Genomic DNA, 16,908 nt, shown 5'->3' on the forward strand with positions numbered 1-16,908 from the left:
CCCTTGTAAAAGCTAGTTATCATTGAGGTTTCCCATTGCTTATAGCTGAGAAGTTATTCTGGACAGTTTGGAAAACACAGTGTTTGCAAAGGGGCAAGGGAGTAGAATGATCAGAAAAGGAGGCCATGAGGAAGATTAGGAAAAAAGCAGAGGGAAAAAAAGGAGAGGCGATTTAAAAGCCCGCAACACGATTATTTACTACATGAGAGAAATCTGTCCAGGCTTGTTTCAGTGAGAACACACTTTCTGGAGCTAAAATAGGTATTCCATAAGGCGGCACCCTCTGCCACCACTCCACTAAGAGTGATGATTCTGGCCACAAGACAGGACGAATGGCAGGAGCTACGGTTGTCCTGGGAGCTCCCTTTGGGCCAGAAACTGTGCCGGGCCCCACAGACACACACATACTGCCCGAGACTGTACAGCGACCCCATTGTACAGATGTAAACACTGAGGCTCACAGAGCTCAAGGTCAGCCCCTCAGTAAATAATAGAGCTAGGAAACCAAAGAGCTGCTCTACGCTGGAGTGGAGTTAGTGGAGGAGAGAGACAGAAGGGAAGGAGGTGCAGCAGAAGGGAGTCTGGACGTCGTACGGTAACGTGGCAACGCTTTCACCCTCTTGGAAAGGACAGAAGGAGCTTTTAGGGCCTCTAAAAGGACCCCCGGGCTCACGTCCACCTTCCCTGTGCCCCGCCCCCGCACCGCCCCGATGTTCCAGGCGTGGCCAAGAACGCACCTGCTGTGCTTGGAGGCGATGCTGCAGCTGAAGCCTCAGCTGGTTGGGCTGGGTCTGTGCCAGGCCCGTGGGCCTGAGGCCGGGTCTGGGCTGCACACGGAGCGTGGCGTAGCTTGGCCGCTGCCCCATGGTGTGGAAGCTTGGATCCTGCATGGCAGTGTAGCTGCCTTGGGCCATTTGTGCCTGAGATGCGTACGGCTGTGGGAACACGGGGGCCTTCGGCTCCAGCAGGATGTTGGAATCCTGACTCGGGAACTGCTCTGGATCCACCGCTTGGCTCTGAAGAGAAAGCCCCCGGATAACAAACAAATCAATAAAACCACTGAAAACTGCAGAGCGAACAGAAGGCTGTTTCCTCTCGCTGCCCTGTAGTTGAGGCTTCTGCTATTGTACTTACTACACAAAGGGACTTCTACCTCGACTCCACTTGTCTTCCTAGAAAATGCCTCTGTTCCAGAGATCCAGTTACTTGAGGTAAGAAGCAGGGGTCAGGCTTGACTCCCCGCAGCGCTCATTCCGAGGGAAGGGAGACAGGGGCTGTGACTACGGAATGCCTCCTACTCCTGCTGCCAGTTGGAAGAATGCGAACGTCCCCTAGACGCCTCAAGGGGCTTGTTTTTTTTTTTTTTGCCGGCTTGCGGGATCTTAGTTCCCCGAACAGGGGTTAAACCCGGGTCCTGGCAGGAAAGTGCAGAGTCCTAACCACTGGGCCACCAGGGAATTCCCTTGTGTTAAGTGTTCTGATTTGATTAGTCACACTTGTATTAATCACTTTAACTAGACAGCTGCCTTGGTACCTGGCTGGGTTCAGCAGTGCTGGGGTGCCCACCACTATTCGCATTTTGCAGATAACAAAACTGAGACTTGCAGACGTGCAGCAAATTCCAAGAAGCCTGTCTGGCTAGTGAGGAGTGGGTTCCAGTAGAGTCTGTGATGCAGGACCTGAGCTGCTCACCAGTGTGAAGCACCACCTGTATCTGGCTGTTTTCTGTGGTCGTCAGGATCCCCTACACGTCCCACATTCTGCCACCATCTTATTTCCTGCTAGCCGTATTTAACATGTTTGTTGTCCTCGACTTCTTAGGGCTACCCTATCTGGGTCAGAAGGAGACGGCTGCAGACAGTCCAGAACTTCTCCGAGGGGCGCACCCCCGATGTAGGTGGCCCTACAGGACCCTGCGTAGAGCAGGAAGGTGCCCCTGGTTCATTCTCCTCTTCCTTCTGCTACAAACCTCCCAACAGACAGGAGGGAAGGATGCAACAGCAAAATCATCTCTCAGGTTTGCTTTAGCCTAGTAACAGCCTAAGCTTTCCTCAAGCCAGTCTACCCATGTGAGAGCAGGGCTTGGGGCCACCCTGAATCCTGGGCTTAGGTCACACGGACCCGTGAGAACTGGGTCCACTGCCCTGTCCGTAGTAGTTTTAAAAATGTGGATGGAGCCCGCTTGGGGGAAACCATTCACTGTTGCATTACTGCTCTAACTACATCCACAAAACTATCTCAGATCTTTAAATATTTGCCCATCTTCAACAGAGAGAAAGTTTAATATCCATTTTTAAAGAAAACACACAACTCTGATGAGTACAAATAAAGTCCACGTGCATTCTACAGTTCCCGACTCCACCTAATCATTATTTCTATAATTCAGTTTAATATAAGGATGAGGGATTTGATGAGACAAAACAGAAATAACACAAATAAATGAGAAGAAAAAAAGAGACTGAAGATATTAATGAAATGATACCACTTTTGATAAAAACAATGCTCCGAGTCGCTCAGCAACCCCAAGAATCACATCTTTAAATGTCACTTAGACAACTCAGGGATAACAATACTGAATGCTAAATTCTCACCAGCACTAAAGGCAAAGCAAACCAGCCACACAGGAAATACTTCAGCTCCATTTTCCTTTCTCATTTCAGGTTATATCACGTAACCTCAAGTCACTTCTTTCCATTCTGCTGTTCTCAGTATGAACTATATCAAGTCTCAACTCCCACCTATGTCTGCTGAACGTGGGGATTATGACAGGGCTGTTTTGAATACTTCAGAGAGGTCTCCAATGGCTCTGTATCTCCCTTTCCACAGACCCTCACGATACACCCTACGTCCATGAAGCAGAGTGAACCCTGGAAGGTATTTCTTAGCGATAAGAAATAAAGACGATTCACGCTGAGAAAAGAGGAAGACAGCAGTGAGACTCATCGTTTTTTCCAGGTGACTCTACAGGAAACCAGGATGCCTGCTTCACACAAACTGGGCTGCGTAGCCTGATTCAGAAGAGTCCTAAGTTATTTCATGAGACTATGTTAGGTTATTTATTATATTGTTGCTATAAAGTACTCTTGATGTAGTTCATGACTTTATGTCACCAACTAATCACCAGGAGGGGAAGCCCACTAAGATCGGCTAACGTCTTTACATTCCCATCGATATTAAATAGCCCCCATTTGACTGTGGCTAAATCCACACAGAGGGCAAAATGATGAATGAACTGCAGCTACCTTTAAAATGACTTCTGCTGGGACTTCCCTGGTGGCGCAGTGGTTAAGAGTCCTCCTGCCAATGCAGGGGACACGGGTTCAAGCCCTGGTCCAGGAAGATCCCATATGCCATGGACCAACTAAGCCCGTGTGTCACAGCTACTGAGCCTGCACTCTAGAGCCCACGAGCCACAACTACTGAGCCCGTGAGCCACAGCTACTGAAGCCTGTGCGCCTAGAGCCCATGCTCCGCAACAAGAGAAGTCACTGCAATGAGAAGCCCGCCCGCCACAACGAAGAGTAGCCCCCGCTCGCCGCAACTAGAGAAAGCCCGCGTGCAGCAACGAAGACCCAACGCAGCCAAAAAAAAAAAAAGACTTCTGCTAACTTACGTGCAACATATTCTTTTAGCACAAGCAGCTTCCTATCACTAGCCCACAAATGTTAAGATGGAGAGTGACTGAGGATACTAGTTTCTTTTTTTGTGTGTGGTACGCGGGCCTCTCACTGTTGTGGCCTCTCCCGTTGCGGAGCACAGGCTCCGGACGCGCAGGCTCAGCGGCCATGGCTCATGGACCCAGCCGCTCTGCGGCATGTGGGATCTTCCCAGACCGAGGCACGAACCCGTGTCCCCTGCATCGGCAGGCGGACCCTCAACCACTGCGCCATCAGGGAAGCCCAGGATGCTAGTTTTTATTATTTTTTATTATTTTTAATTTTTCATCTTTATTGGAGTATAATTGCTTTACAATGTCGTTAGTTTCTGCTGCACAACAAAGTGAATCAGCTCTATGCATACATATATCCCCATATCCCCTCCCTCTTGCATCTCCCTCCCACCCTCCCTATCCCACCCCTCTAGGTGGACACAAAGCACCGAGCTGACCTCCCCATATTTTACCTTTGGTCATGTGTATATGTCCACGCCACTCTCTCACTTCGTCCCAGCTTCCCCTTCCCCCCACTGTGTCCTCGAGTCCATTCCCTACGTCTGCATCTTTATTCCTGTCCTGCCCCTAGGTTTGTCAGAACCATTTTAAGGATACTACTTTTTAGATGGAAGGTTCTGGATCGCTGGGGCAGCGATGTTCTGTTCTTGGCTTCTCTGCCCCTTGCATGTTCCTCCCTGTCAGTAGATGAGCTGGACTTGAGTTTCTGCCTTTCAGCTCAATTGACCCAAAGTACAGGTCAAACTCGTTCTCAGTATTTTCCATTCTTGATGTGAGAGTAACAAGGAGTGGGGGAGAGAGAAAACAGAGCTTGCTTGTTACGAGGTAGGAAAGCATATTCTAAAAAGCAGACTGCAGACTATCTGCCGACAAAAGAGAACAGATATCTCCGTGCCCACGCCAGTGCTCGGTCCCCACCAGCTTCACCCTGTGCCCACCTGGCTGACCAGCTCGGGTATCCCCAGAGCTCTGTCGATCTCCTCCAGGCCATCGAAGTTCCGCAAGGCCAAGTACAGCTGGTCCAGGAGAGCGCCTTCGTCACTTGGAGACTCCGCCGCAGGGTGTGGACATAGCAAGTCATCTGGAGAGTTGCCAAACGGCTGCCTGTAAAGAGACAAACTTCATCTCAGGCCCACGGAAAAGCGACTTGACTAGAGAACGTTTTTTTCCCCTTAAAGACAAAAGTAGTAAAATACTATACCAGCCAGACACAAACAACCACCCTGAATAATAGATATACTTTATCCAGTGCCTAACAGAGATAAGCCAGACGCACATCTAGGCATCAGATGTTGTGAGCTTTATTTTTATTGCCCCCGCTCTAACGCTGGCAACGCTGAGGCTTGGAGAGCTTGTCAGACAGACCCTGTGGTGGAGATCATACAGGCAGACACTGCAAAGCGGGGATTCAACACCGACCTAGGTGACCACTACATTCCCACAAGTCCACGCTGACTCTTCAAGCATGTATGTATTTACTCTGTACTGAAGTAGTCAAAGGAGTTTCCTGAGTTTTAGCAAGAAGGACCAGTTGCACAGTCTCATTTCACATGAGGTTCTGAAGACCCGTCTGAGGGACACTAGGAGCATAAAAGCTCCATTAACTTTTTGGAACTCAACTGCCATTAGACTGCACGTGGCTGGACTAAGAGGACATTTCTCTGTCATGCATAATTGGGACTTGTAAACATTTACTAAAATCCTCAAGAAGCGCGGTTGTTAGACCTCCTGAGTTAGTCAAGAAAAGTAGACCAGGAACATGCAGATTATGTTTGTTATTATATAAGGTGATGGGTGATAAAACCGTAATACTGTACTCCAAATTCTATGGTATATAAAACTCCTATAATTTAACTTAACTGACAAACTTGGGGAGTTTTAAAAAAGAGCTTCTGAGTTACTATAACACCAAAAGGGGAAATGATACTCTAATCTGTACTCTTAAAGTTACTATATGTTTTGGAGAAAATAAAGTTTACAGGTAAGTTCCCTTATGCTTAAGCAATGATAGATTCACCTAGGGATGAATGACCTATCTAACCGGTTTCATATGCTTTGTGCCACTTTGGCCCAGAATGCTGAAATGCTGAGGATTAAAGCCAAGAGTCAGCTGCAAACAGTTCTAACCCAGTGCGCTGGAAACACTATCCTCTCCATCTAGCCCATGTCACTTGTGAAGAAAATCACCCACTTAAGTGCGCCCTCGACGACCCTGCTCGCCGGCGGTCCGCGGCTCCGAGCCCACGTCCCACGGCCTGCGCGGCGCCGTGAGGGGCACCATCTTGAGCCCAGCGTGTGCGCTACGCTGCCCACCTGGCTCCACCCGAGCGCTCCCGTCGCTAGGGCGCTCGCCGGCGCTGGCAGAGGCCCGTGCTCCCGGCCGGGGCTCTCTCTGCACCTGCCTCCTCTCCCACCATGGCCTCGGTTCCCAGGAAGACGCCAGGCGCTGGAATGGTTCCCCCGATGCCCTCCGCGCTCCCACACTCTCCCAGAGTCAACTTTTTAAACACAGCTGTGACCAGATCACTGCACACTCAGGGAGCAGGAGGAAGGAGCGGACACAGAAAAGCGGCAACAGGGAGGAGGACAGCCACAGGTCTGCGTGTCACGGAAGCAAAGAGAGGAGGGGATTCCCCGAAGAGCGAGGACCCACGTTTAGATGCGGTCAATTTCACGAACGAAGGAGCTCAAGTCAGCCAAGAGTGGATGCTGTCTGTTTACCAAACTCTCTTAGGCCTGAGACCTCATTCCCCAAAGATGCTAGTTACTATTCTCTTCCTCTAGCTTTATTTCACAATTTTCGACTTCTGTTTCTTCCGAAGCTTTTATTCCCACACGACCACAACCCCCATCCCAGATCTCTCTGCTGATGACCGGCTAAGGCGAAGTCGACTCCCTTTTAACCCGAGCAAGGCTGCACGGGCTCCAGGGCAAGGCAGACTGCCCAGCGTGCACCTGCCTGAAACCGAGCGTCAGAAGGAAGAGGCCACTCCGTCTGGTACTCTGGACGACAGCTCCACCCCCGGGAAGAGACATCCACAGGCTTAAAGAACAAGACTACCGATGCGCATGTGCATCTGAACGATCGCATTTTTGTTACGTGCTTTTTCTTTTCTTACTTAAAACCGTTAAGCCGGTGCTTGACCCAGGTTCCCACCTGGGTCCAGGCCCTCCTCAACTCGAGCTGGGACCTTCAAGACACTTCCCGGCTTGCGGTCTCTCTCCGATTCGCCCGATATGATGCTGTTGGGTTCCTTCTCCCGTCACCGAGCTGACTCGCAACGTCTAAGGCCCTGGGACAGGGTGCTGGTGGTGGTGGAATTCAAGGACGCACACACTTTGCTAAAGCCTAACCTTTCCCAACGTAATGCCCACGACTTCCCTGTGGGTCCCAGCCACCCTGGGCAACTGGCCTTTTCCCAGAGGATGCCGCATACCCACCATAATGCCAAGGCTTCCCGTTCCACGTCTCCCGCCCTCTTCTCCAACTGCAACTCTACCTTCCCATCCGGGCTCGCCATGTCTCCTCCACAGCCACTCTGGACCACTCCCACTCTCCTCTCAACTCTATGTGCCACTCACTGCACTATGCTGGCTTGGTGTTGGCATTCATTTAGAAACCTCAACCCTAGACTGTGCCCAGTGAGGCCATCTTCAATCTCTTTGTTGGACCAGTGCTTGAACTGCATAGGTTCAGCAAGCTGGTGAAAATAAAAGGTTCTTGATCTAGCCAGGTTATCATACCTTATACTCAAAGAAATACATTTTTATACTCAAACATACACTGCATTGTGGCTTAGTATTACAAATTTGGGCATACCACGAGTTACATCACTTCCCTTAGAAACATCATAATACACTTGGCTTATAGAAAAAAATATTGACCCAGACTTCCAATCCCAACTTTATAAATGGCTGCCAACATGATGAAGAAATTATTTTCCTACATTTTGGGCAATTACAAATATAGTTACAATCTAGATGGTGGCTGACAAATATATTAAGTCAAGGATAAAATTCAGAGGAATAAAGGGAAGAACACACAGAGGCCCCAAGTTGGCAAGATGGTAGGTAATGAACTAGCAGAAGGTAGTTAATCCATCATCAATAAAAACCTTATTTCTTGAAATCTACACTTTCATTTATTTATAGACTAGCAGGACATTAAAGATGGTGATAAGAAGGGGAATAAGATCAATTCTGAGCTCTTGTTTGAGAAATCATACCATACGATCACTTTTCACGTGTTTTCAAAATTCTGCAAAAAAGTAGCAGCTACTACATGATGAGAAATAGTCAACCAAAGAACCTTTACTCTTAGACACATTACAAACAAGAGAAAACCAAATTACTCAGAGATTTTGAACTTAATGTGAAAGGAAGTCTTTCATGAAAGGCAGATACTTTTCACTTTTATAAATCCAATAGAAATCATCAAAAAATCATCCATAAATTTGGGGCTATATTTTAAACAACTCTTTTACATACCAAATGAATAAAGGAAGAAAAACCACAATGAAACTACAGAAAATGGAAATTCAGCTATAAATAAATGAGTAAGTGAATACATTAGAGATTAAAGGGCTAAACTACTGTCTTTCTGAAATGTGTATATAAACTAATGCTGGGTGCATAGAACATTTAAAAACCTATTCCTAAATAGGTAGGCAGTAAAAATACAAAATATTAATGGTGATACTTATAAAGGGGATTTTAAAAAGGCACTGCTTTTTGTTTATTTCAAAAGAGAGACGTGGTTAGAACTTTTGTTATCCATCATTTCTGGATTTCTATGACAATAAGACTACCATAAAGTTGGTTATAAACTTCTTCCAAATAGAATTATTTCAAATAAAAGAAGAGGGGTAAGTGGCTGGAATAACAGAAATAAATAACTTTAAAAGTGGTGGAAATATTTTGCTTTGTCCATAGCGCTCTTCTACAAAGAAAACTGACAGCAACAAGAGAACAGGGCGGGGCGAGTCACAGAAACGCCCCCAGCAAACTGAACCAGCTGACTCTGTAGCTGGCCTCAGTGTGTACTCGGAATTCTTCCATTTTATTATTATTTGATTTTTGGCTGCGCCGCGTGGCTTGCGGGATCCCAGTCCCCGACCAGGGGTGGAGCCCACGGCCCCTGCAGTGGAAGCGCGGAGCCCCAGTTGCTGGACAGCCGGGGAGGTCCTCATGTTTGCTTTAACAGAACCCTTCCTCTGCTTGGGCAACAGTGAAAATCCTAACGTTGGGCCCAGTTTTCCCTAGAAACTAATATTAGACATTTCATCCAAAACCAACTCTCAGGTGCTGGAGTTAATTGTTCGACTACCTTTTTACTGTGTGCAGGTTTCCATGGAAATGGGTGTGTTTTTTAACATATCCAATAAACATATTTAGAAAACGCGCAATACTCACTGACACCACGAAATCAGACTCAAAGAGCTGGGGGACCCCGAGAAAGTACCACCTCCAAGAAGGATCACAGCGGTTATTTACGCGACACTCTATCCCCAAGAATAGTACTCAGTGACGGAGGCCACACACCGCCCTTGGCAGCTAGTCCAGTAAGAGCCCCACTGGCTGACTGTGGTTCTTGTCTGTTCTTCCACATAGAGTGCGTCGGGGGAGCAGCAGTGCAGGCATCACCTGGGGCCTGTCAGGAACGCAGAATCCTGGGCTCCACCCAGACCTGCCTTTCAGTGAGATCCCAAAGATGGTTCATAGGCACAGCGGGGTTGGAAGACACGAGTTTCCCCCGCTAAGCAAATGGAATACAGCTGGCGAGCACCCTCTCCTCCTTATCTCCCTAAAACAGTTATTAAGCAATTGGCCTAATCATCTTTTCAGTGAAGTAACTAGTTCCCAACTTTTTCGCACACATCCGGTATTGCTGGTCTCATATTCATCTTCTGCTATTTCGATTTTTTAAAACTTCGTTGAATCCTCTGAATCCTTTACCACTCTCTTAAGACATACAAAGGGGTGACTGAGCGGAGCCCAGGGACAGGATGCTGCCCACGTTTACTATGTACTTCAATCCATCTCTGAAGGGATCCCCCTCTAAAGATGAAGATTGTCCTACCTCCAGCTGGCGTTGCTATTAGGAGACCTGCACATCCCACACCGGTGCAACAGTCTGCCAGCTAAATTTTAAAAAACTGCTGGTACCAGGAAAGATTCAGCACATTCTCTGCACTGGAAACCTTCGTACCAAAGAGAGCTATGACTGTCTCAAGACTCTGGCTGGTGATGTTCATACTGTGAGAGGAGACTTCGATGAGAATCTGAGTTATCCAGAACAGACAGTTGTAACTGTTGGGCAGTTCAAAACTGGTTTGATCCATGGACATCAAGTTATTCCATGGGGAGATATGGCCAGCTTAGCCCTGTTGCAGAGGCAGTTTGATATGCATGTCCTTATTTCAGGACACACACATAAATTGGAAGCATGTGAGCATGAAAATAAATTCTACATTAATCCAGGTTCTGCCACTGGAGCATATAATGCCTTGGAAACGAACATTATTCCTTCATGTGTGTTGATGGATATCCAGGCTTCTACAGTTGTCACTTACGTGTATCAGCTAATTGGAGACAACGTGAAAGTAGAACGAATCGAATACAAAAAATCGTAAAGTGAGGCGTGTCCTGATGATGTTTCTGTTGGGTTTTTTTTTTTTCTTCATTCCCCTGTTCAATTCAAGTAATTAAATGTTTAAGAGCCACAAAATTGTATCACTTTTATAATATTTTGCAGTAAAATATAATCTTGTCTTCTGTTAATACAATGTTCTAAGCTTCTTGTAAACTGTAAGATTATATCTAGTTTAAGTATATGATTTCTATGAAAAATGTCCACCACACAGTAAATGGTCGCATGTTAAGAAAGATTTATCCTTCTAAATATCTTCACAGTTGATATTTGGAACTTTATTACCAAAGTAGTGCATGAGGAGAAAGAACCTAGATTTTCTTGTATACATTCGTCTCTTCTCCAGTAATAAACAGTTACTTGTTATATATATATATAAAAAGAAGATATAGAAAGGAAAATGGGCACCACACCACAGTTCTGAGCTATGCAAAAGCATTTTATTCCAGGGTAATAAGAGTCACTATGAAATCTGTATTTTTGTTTTTAAACAAGAAGCTCTGGAAATATTCAACCCTTATAAAATTTCAGAAACCCTGCTTTCATCATTTGTGAATTTGATAAAAGTATTTCATAATTTTAGACTAGAATAATCCCCAAAGGACAAAACGATCTGTCTGGAAGGTCCTCACTGGGCCTCCAACCCAAACCTTCTACATGTGAGCCTCAAGGCCGAATTCCTCCAGTTTGTTTTCTAACATGGTGACTGCCCAGAAAACATCGCCTGCATCATTTAAGTGCCCACACTGACTCCTGCTTAGGCTCCCAACTATCTCTCTGCCTCGGGGCTCTTCGCCCACCCAACTGGCCAAGCAGCACCATCACATAGGCCTCAAGGTCGCCTGCGCAACGTCTGCTTCCAGTGCTTTGCTTAAAAACCATGGGATTATGCATATAACGCGACTGTGATACTGTCTTTGCAGGGAATAATGCAACAAGATCCATCTTTGAGCGAAAACTTGAGCAACACCTAAGCCCCCAGCAACAGGTGTGTTTTATCCTTGAGAGCTGGGGCACTGGGCCACAGCCAAGCGAAAGAGCTGAGCGGAGAGTGCTGGACTGCACTGAGGAGAGTGGTCAGCGGGGACCCTCACCTCCAGCAGAGACCAGTGAAAATTCCCTTGCAAGCAAAGTGTCTTCAACTTTAACCCCCGGCTGGATCATTGACAAAGATCAACTAGGAACTCCCAATGAAAGATTACCAAAATACTCAGGGAAACAGGCCACCACGAGCAAGAGTCAATCACTGGATTTAGAACTGCAAGAAATCCAGATATTGGAATTATCGAATCAAGAAATTTAGAAAGTAATGATGAATGTGATGTTTAATGATATAAAGATGGAATCACAAAAATAAGCAAACAGTAAGAGACTATGAAAAATAACCAGGCAAACAGAACTTTTAGAAATGAAAAATGTAATTGGTTTAAACATAGCCAAAGAGATAATTAATGAAATGAAATACAGATATGGATAAATTATCCCAAATGTAGTACAGAGAGACAGGGAGATGGAAAATACATGGGTTAAGAAGTAAGGAGGGTAGAAGTTTTAAAAAATCTGATGTAGAAAGAGACAGTTAACGTATGTCTTGCCAGAATCCCGGAAAGAAAGAATAGAGAAAATGGTGGAGGGGCAGTACATAAAGAGATAATGACTACAATTCCAGAGCTGATGAATCCACGATAAAATAAGCACAACATACACCAAATACCAAGCAGTATAAATAAATCAATCCACACCTAGACACACTATAGTAAGACTACTGTATAGCAATTCTAAAAATATTTCAAAAGCAATTAGAAAAGATTACCTACAAAGAAACGAAAATGATTAGACTGATAATCAGAATCAAAAAAATTCAATCAAACTTGATCATATACCACTTCCTTTTTCAAAAAACTTCTTCAACGGCTTAATGAAAAAAGGCTGAGGGCCTCCCTGGTGGCGCAGTGGTTGAGAGTCCGCCTGCCGATGCAGGGGATACGGGTTCGTGCCCCGGTCCGGGAGGATCCCATATGCCGCGGAGCGGCTGGGCCCGTGAGCCATGGCCGCTGAGCCTGCGCATCCGGAGCCTGTGCTCCGCAACGGGAGAGGCCACAACAGTGAGAGGCCCGCATACCGCAAAAAAAAAAAAAAAAAAAAAAAAAAAAAAAAAAGGCTGAGGGACTTCCCTGGTGGTCCAGTGGTTAAGACTCCACGCTCCCCATGCAGGGGGCCCGGGTTCCATCCCCGGTCAGGGAACTAGATCCCACATGCTGCAACTAAGAGTTCGTATACTGCAGCTAAAAAGATCCTGCGTGCCTCAGTGAAGATCTTGCACGCGGCAACGAAGATCCTGCATGCTTCAGCTAAGACCCTGCACAGCCAAGTAAATAAATAAATATTAAAAAAAAAAAAGAAAGAAAAAAGGCTGAAGAAGAGTTTGGTATTTAAGACCCTCTATAAATCTATTCCATTACTAATCTACTTTTCAAGCCAAATCTTCTTTTTTTTTTGGCTGCGCCCCGTGACATGCGGGATCTTAGTTCCCTGACCAGGGATCGAACCCAAGCCCTTTGCACTGGAAGCATGGAGTCTTTTTTTTTTTTTTTTTTTTGAATATATCAGTATAGTTTATTTCTTTTATAAGAGGGAAGAAAAATACAGGAGGAAAAAAGTCAACAGCTGTGAATTGAATTATTGAAGAAGAATCCGTGCAAAAATGACTGTCATCATCTCAGCTGCGAGCTATGGGAACACTTTGAAAAAAAATCTTTGGTTTAGTTTTCCTATTAAGCATTAAAAATTAGTAAGATTAAATGTTTATTAAATCATGAAAATTTAAGGTAAATACAGTATATTTTCTTAAGCTGGAAAAAGAGGATTTGTGACTCTACTTGATACAAAATGAATGTATGCAACAGTGTTTTTAAATACAGCAAATTTAAGACCCCAATAATTTTTTGAATGATTTTGGAAAGTATACACAGGTCAAAACATTTTCTTATCTGAATATATTTTAAAGGCTACTTTTTATGAAAATTTAAACATTCAGGCATTTATTTCACTGACACATTTTTGAATTATAGCACTTTGAATGCAACAGCTGAAATGTGCAGTTTTGCTCCATCATTTGCTAGTTTTCCTCCGGAAGCAGGGAGTCTTAACCACTGGACCACCAGGGAAGTCCCTGGCCAAATCTTCTGATACTTTTATTTATTTTTTAATGTGGTAAAATATATGTAACATAAAACTAGACTATTCTCTGTTACCCTAAACATACTGTGTTGCTTCTGTAACCTCCAGGACTCTGATTATTCTGCTTTTGCCAGATGGACTGGCTTCCTGCCATCTCTGCCTCCTGAAATGATACCTTTACTCAAGACTCTGAAGCTTTTCCCCAATCACCCCAATTGGATGATCCCTTGAAATATGGTTTATTTCTCTTAGGGCATATAGTACATACTAGCTCATATTACAGTTATTCATTAGTCTACATATTTTATTTTCCAACTAAATTATAACTTCTTTAAAGGCATGTGCTAGGTCAAACTGACTTTTGGATCCCCCGCCGGCCCCCCGAACCCCTGTACTCCCGGTCCAGTAAATGATATAGTTTGAATACATGAAAACTGGTCAGGCACCAACTGTTTGAAAGGACCAGACTAACTTGTGGCCTAGGTCTGAGATAACTCACGGCGCTCATGAACTCTACTCTCCGGGACCTCCTGAGTGCTCAAGACTCACCTGTTCTGGCTGGCAAACGGTGCCTGTTCTATCGGCAGGATGCTTTCAGGCCAGGGGGCGGTCTGATTTGGAGGCGCTTGTTGTTGGCTATACTGAGGTCCCCCCATGTTCATCTCTAATTCAGATGGCCCTGAAATGGGAGAAGGAAACAATTCCAAAATCTTACAACTTGTAATAAGGGAAGTCATCTGTTTTGGTTATAGAATAGAAAGAGAAATATACAATTTACAGAAAAAGACAGAAGCAATAATAATTAGGTGAAAATAATAAGAGAATTTTTGTTCTGAAATAGAAAAAAAGGCAAGAAATACCAAGGCTAGTCACCCACTTTAGAGACTCTCTAGATCAGCAGTTCCAAGCCCCTTGGACTTAGGAGTCTTTATATTCTTAAAGTACAGCTTTTGTGTATGTGGGTTATATCTCATTGATATTTACTATATTAAATTAAATTAAAACTGGAAAAAGAAAAAATGATTATTAATTCATTTAAAAGTCATCATAATAAATCCACTATGTTAACATAAACAAGATTTTTTTCTTCCAGTCGTATTGAGATGTAATTGACATACAGCACTACAGAAGTTTAAGGTGTACAGCACGATGATTTGACTTAACATACATCATGAAATAATTATCACAGCAAGTTTAGTGAACATCCATCACTTCAAATAGATACAAACTTTTCTTCCCTTGTGATGAGAACTCTCAAGATCTGCTCTCTTAACAGCTTTCATATATAACACACAGCAGTGTTAGTTACATTGACCTTGTTGTAACGTTATGTCCCTAGAACTTATAACTGGGAGTCTGTGCCTTTGGACCGCCTGCATCCAATTTCCCCTCCGCCCACCTCCCCTCTGGTAACCACAAATCTGATCTCTTTTTCTATGACGTTGTTTGTTTGCAACATAAACAAGATTTTTTTAGCCAACTCTATTGTGCATCCATGACAGAATGAGAGTGAAGAAGGTACATAATAATCTCTTAGTATTATTATGAAAATCGTTTTGGCCTGGCAGACGCCCTAAAAGGGCATCGAGGTCCTGGACATACTTTTGAGAAGTGCTGGTCTGAGTAAAGGAGGAGCAGACAGGTGGCCCAGACAACTTAGACGTGCTCTTTCTTAGAAGTTCTCTGTAGAGGATTAAAGCTAATGCATGATATGAGCTCTTTAATGATTTTATTATCACTATCTGTAGACCTGTTTTCCATTACAACAGGTACTTTTCTGTTGAGTTCAGGGCTTTTCGAGCTTATTAAAAATCAGAGAAATTCAGCTACACAGTGAAGCTCACAGAGCCATATTTCAAGCTCAAAAGCCAGGTGCCATTCAGAGAAGACTGAGGCTAAATGAAATTTCTGGATATAAGGGATTTATTATGATGAGTGTGTGTGTGTGTGTGTGCGTGCGCGCGCGCGCGGTACACGGGCCTCTCACTGCTGTGGTCTCTCCCATCGCGGAGCACAGGCTCCGGACGCACAGGCTCAGCGGCCATGGCTCACGGGCCCAGCCGCTCCGTGGCACGTGGGATTCCCCCCGGACCGGGGCACGAACCCGCATCCCCCGCATCGGCAGACAGACTCTCAACCACTGCGCCACCAGGGAAGCCCTATGATGATCTTTAAATGAATGAATTAGCATCTAAAAAATTTCCCAGTTTATTTTTGCATGGAAATCTGGCCATTCTTAGCATTTTCATGTAAGCCTCAAATTATGTGAATTTATGTTTGGGAATCACACGTTATTAGTTTGAAGTACATTCTCTGTAGAAAGGCAACGTGAATGTCATCTCAGAAACAATAGCCAAAATGTGCTGAGCAATTAAACAACTAGAAAAGAAAACCGATGCTGGGGTAGGATGAGCATTCTGCATCATCGTGTCAAAACAATCCTGGCATCTTTCCATTAACGATTTAGCGCTTACTCATCGTGCACCATATCCAAGTATATGAAAAAGTACATGAACGTCAACTTATCTGAATTATGCTAATGTACAAGGTAAGAGGAAGGTTAGTATGTCAATGATTAAGAAAGTCTTGAGGATGAGTTGCATTACTTTTTAAAAAAAATAATGGTTTTATTGAGATATAATTCACATACCATACAATTAGCCCGTGTAAAGTGTACGATTCCGTGGGTGTTAGTGTATCTGCAGAGTTGTAGAACCAGCACAATGATCAATTTTAGGACGTTGTCATTCCCCCCAAAGAAACACCATGACCATCAGGGGTCACCCCCCATTCCCCCCATAGAGCCCCAGCCCTAGGAAACCACTAATCTACTTTCCTTCTCTACAGATTTGCCCATTCTGGACATTTCATATAAATGGTATCAGACAGTGTATCAGATCATTAATTTTAATAACATGTGAACTGTATCCAAATAGAATTCTAGTGATCCCTACATTTTGTGAGATGCCCTCTAAGAGCCTGCACTTTCAGTGAGGAACTGGGAGAGTCTGGTTTAATAGTCTAGGGTAGTGGCCCAGGGATCTGCATTTTAAGGTCCTGATGACCATGCAGAGTTAGGAACCACTGGTGCATCACTGAAATACTTCTTCAAGATATCATCTGTGTAACATTTACAGTGTTACAGTGCAATTCACTCCCTGCAAAGGTTGAAATTAGATAATTTAACGAAAATAAAACATCATAAAGGTAGTGGGTTCTCTTAAGTAACCGGAAAGGCTGCAATTCTATGATCCTATACAGAGTTCCAGCAAATTCCCACTTATGACAGCTTGACACGGGGGGATTACCTAAACCGCAAATTAGCAGCATGTCCTGACAGAACTTATGGAGCTGTTCCCCCTCTTCTTCTAAGAAAGTATAAAAATGAAAAGCAGAGAGCACAGGAACT

The 16,908-nt window shown here is 44.6% G+C and overlaps 1 protein-coding gene and 1 pseudogene across 17 annotated transcripts in view; one reads left to right on the forward strand and one right to left on the reverse strand.

Moving 5' to 3' along the window:
- NCOA2 (nuclear receptor coactivator 2) overlaps positions 1-16,908 on the reverse strand; it is a 277,145-nt gene that overhangs the window by 11,987 nt on the left and 248,250 nt on the right. For all 16 annotated transcript variants that reach the window (XM_081258051.1, XM_081258053.1, XM_081258052.1 and 13 more), the window contains 3 exons: positions 14,049-14,178; positions 4,609-4,774; positions 738-1,016 (listed from right to left, as the gene is read on the reverse strand). In XM_081258051.1, the coding sequence (XP_081114177.1) occupies positions 738-1,016; positions 4,609-4,774; positions 14,049-14,178 (575 nt within the window). The remainder of the gene's footprint in view (positions 1-737; positions 1,017-4,608; positions 4,775-14,048; positions 14,179-16,908) is intronic.
- LOC308604753 (vacuolar protein sorting-associated protein 29-like) lies at positions 6,908-11,625 on the forward strand (annotated as a pseudogene). The gene is made up of 3 exons: positions 6,908-7,034; positions 9,281-9,366; positions 9,756-11,625. The product of its transcript is annotated as a vacuolar protein sorting-associated protein 29-like (transcript).

This window comes from Mesoplodon bidens, assembly GCF_964165515.1.
Source record: "Mesoplodon bidens genome assembly, chromosome: 16".
NCBI lineage: Eukaryota > Metazoa > Chordata > Mammalia > Artiodactyla > Ziphiidae > Mesoplodon > Mesoplodon bidens.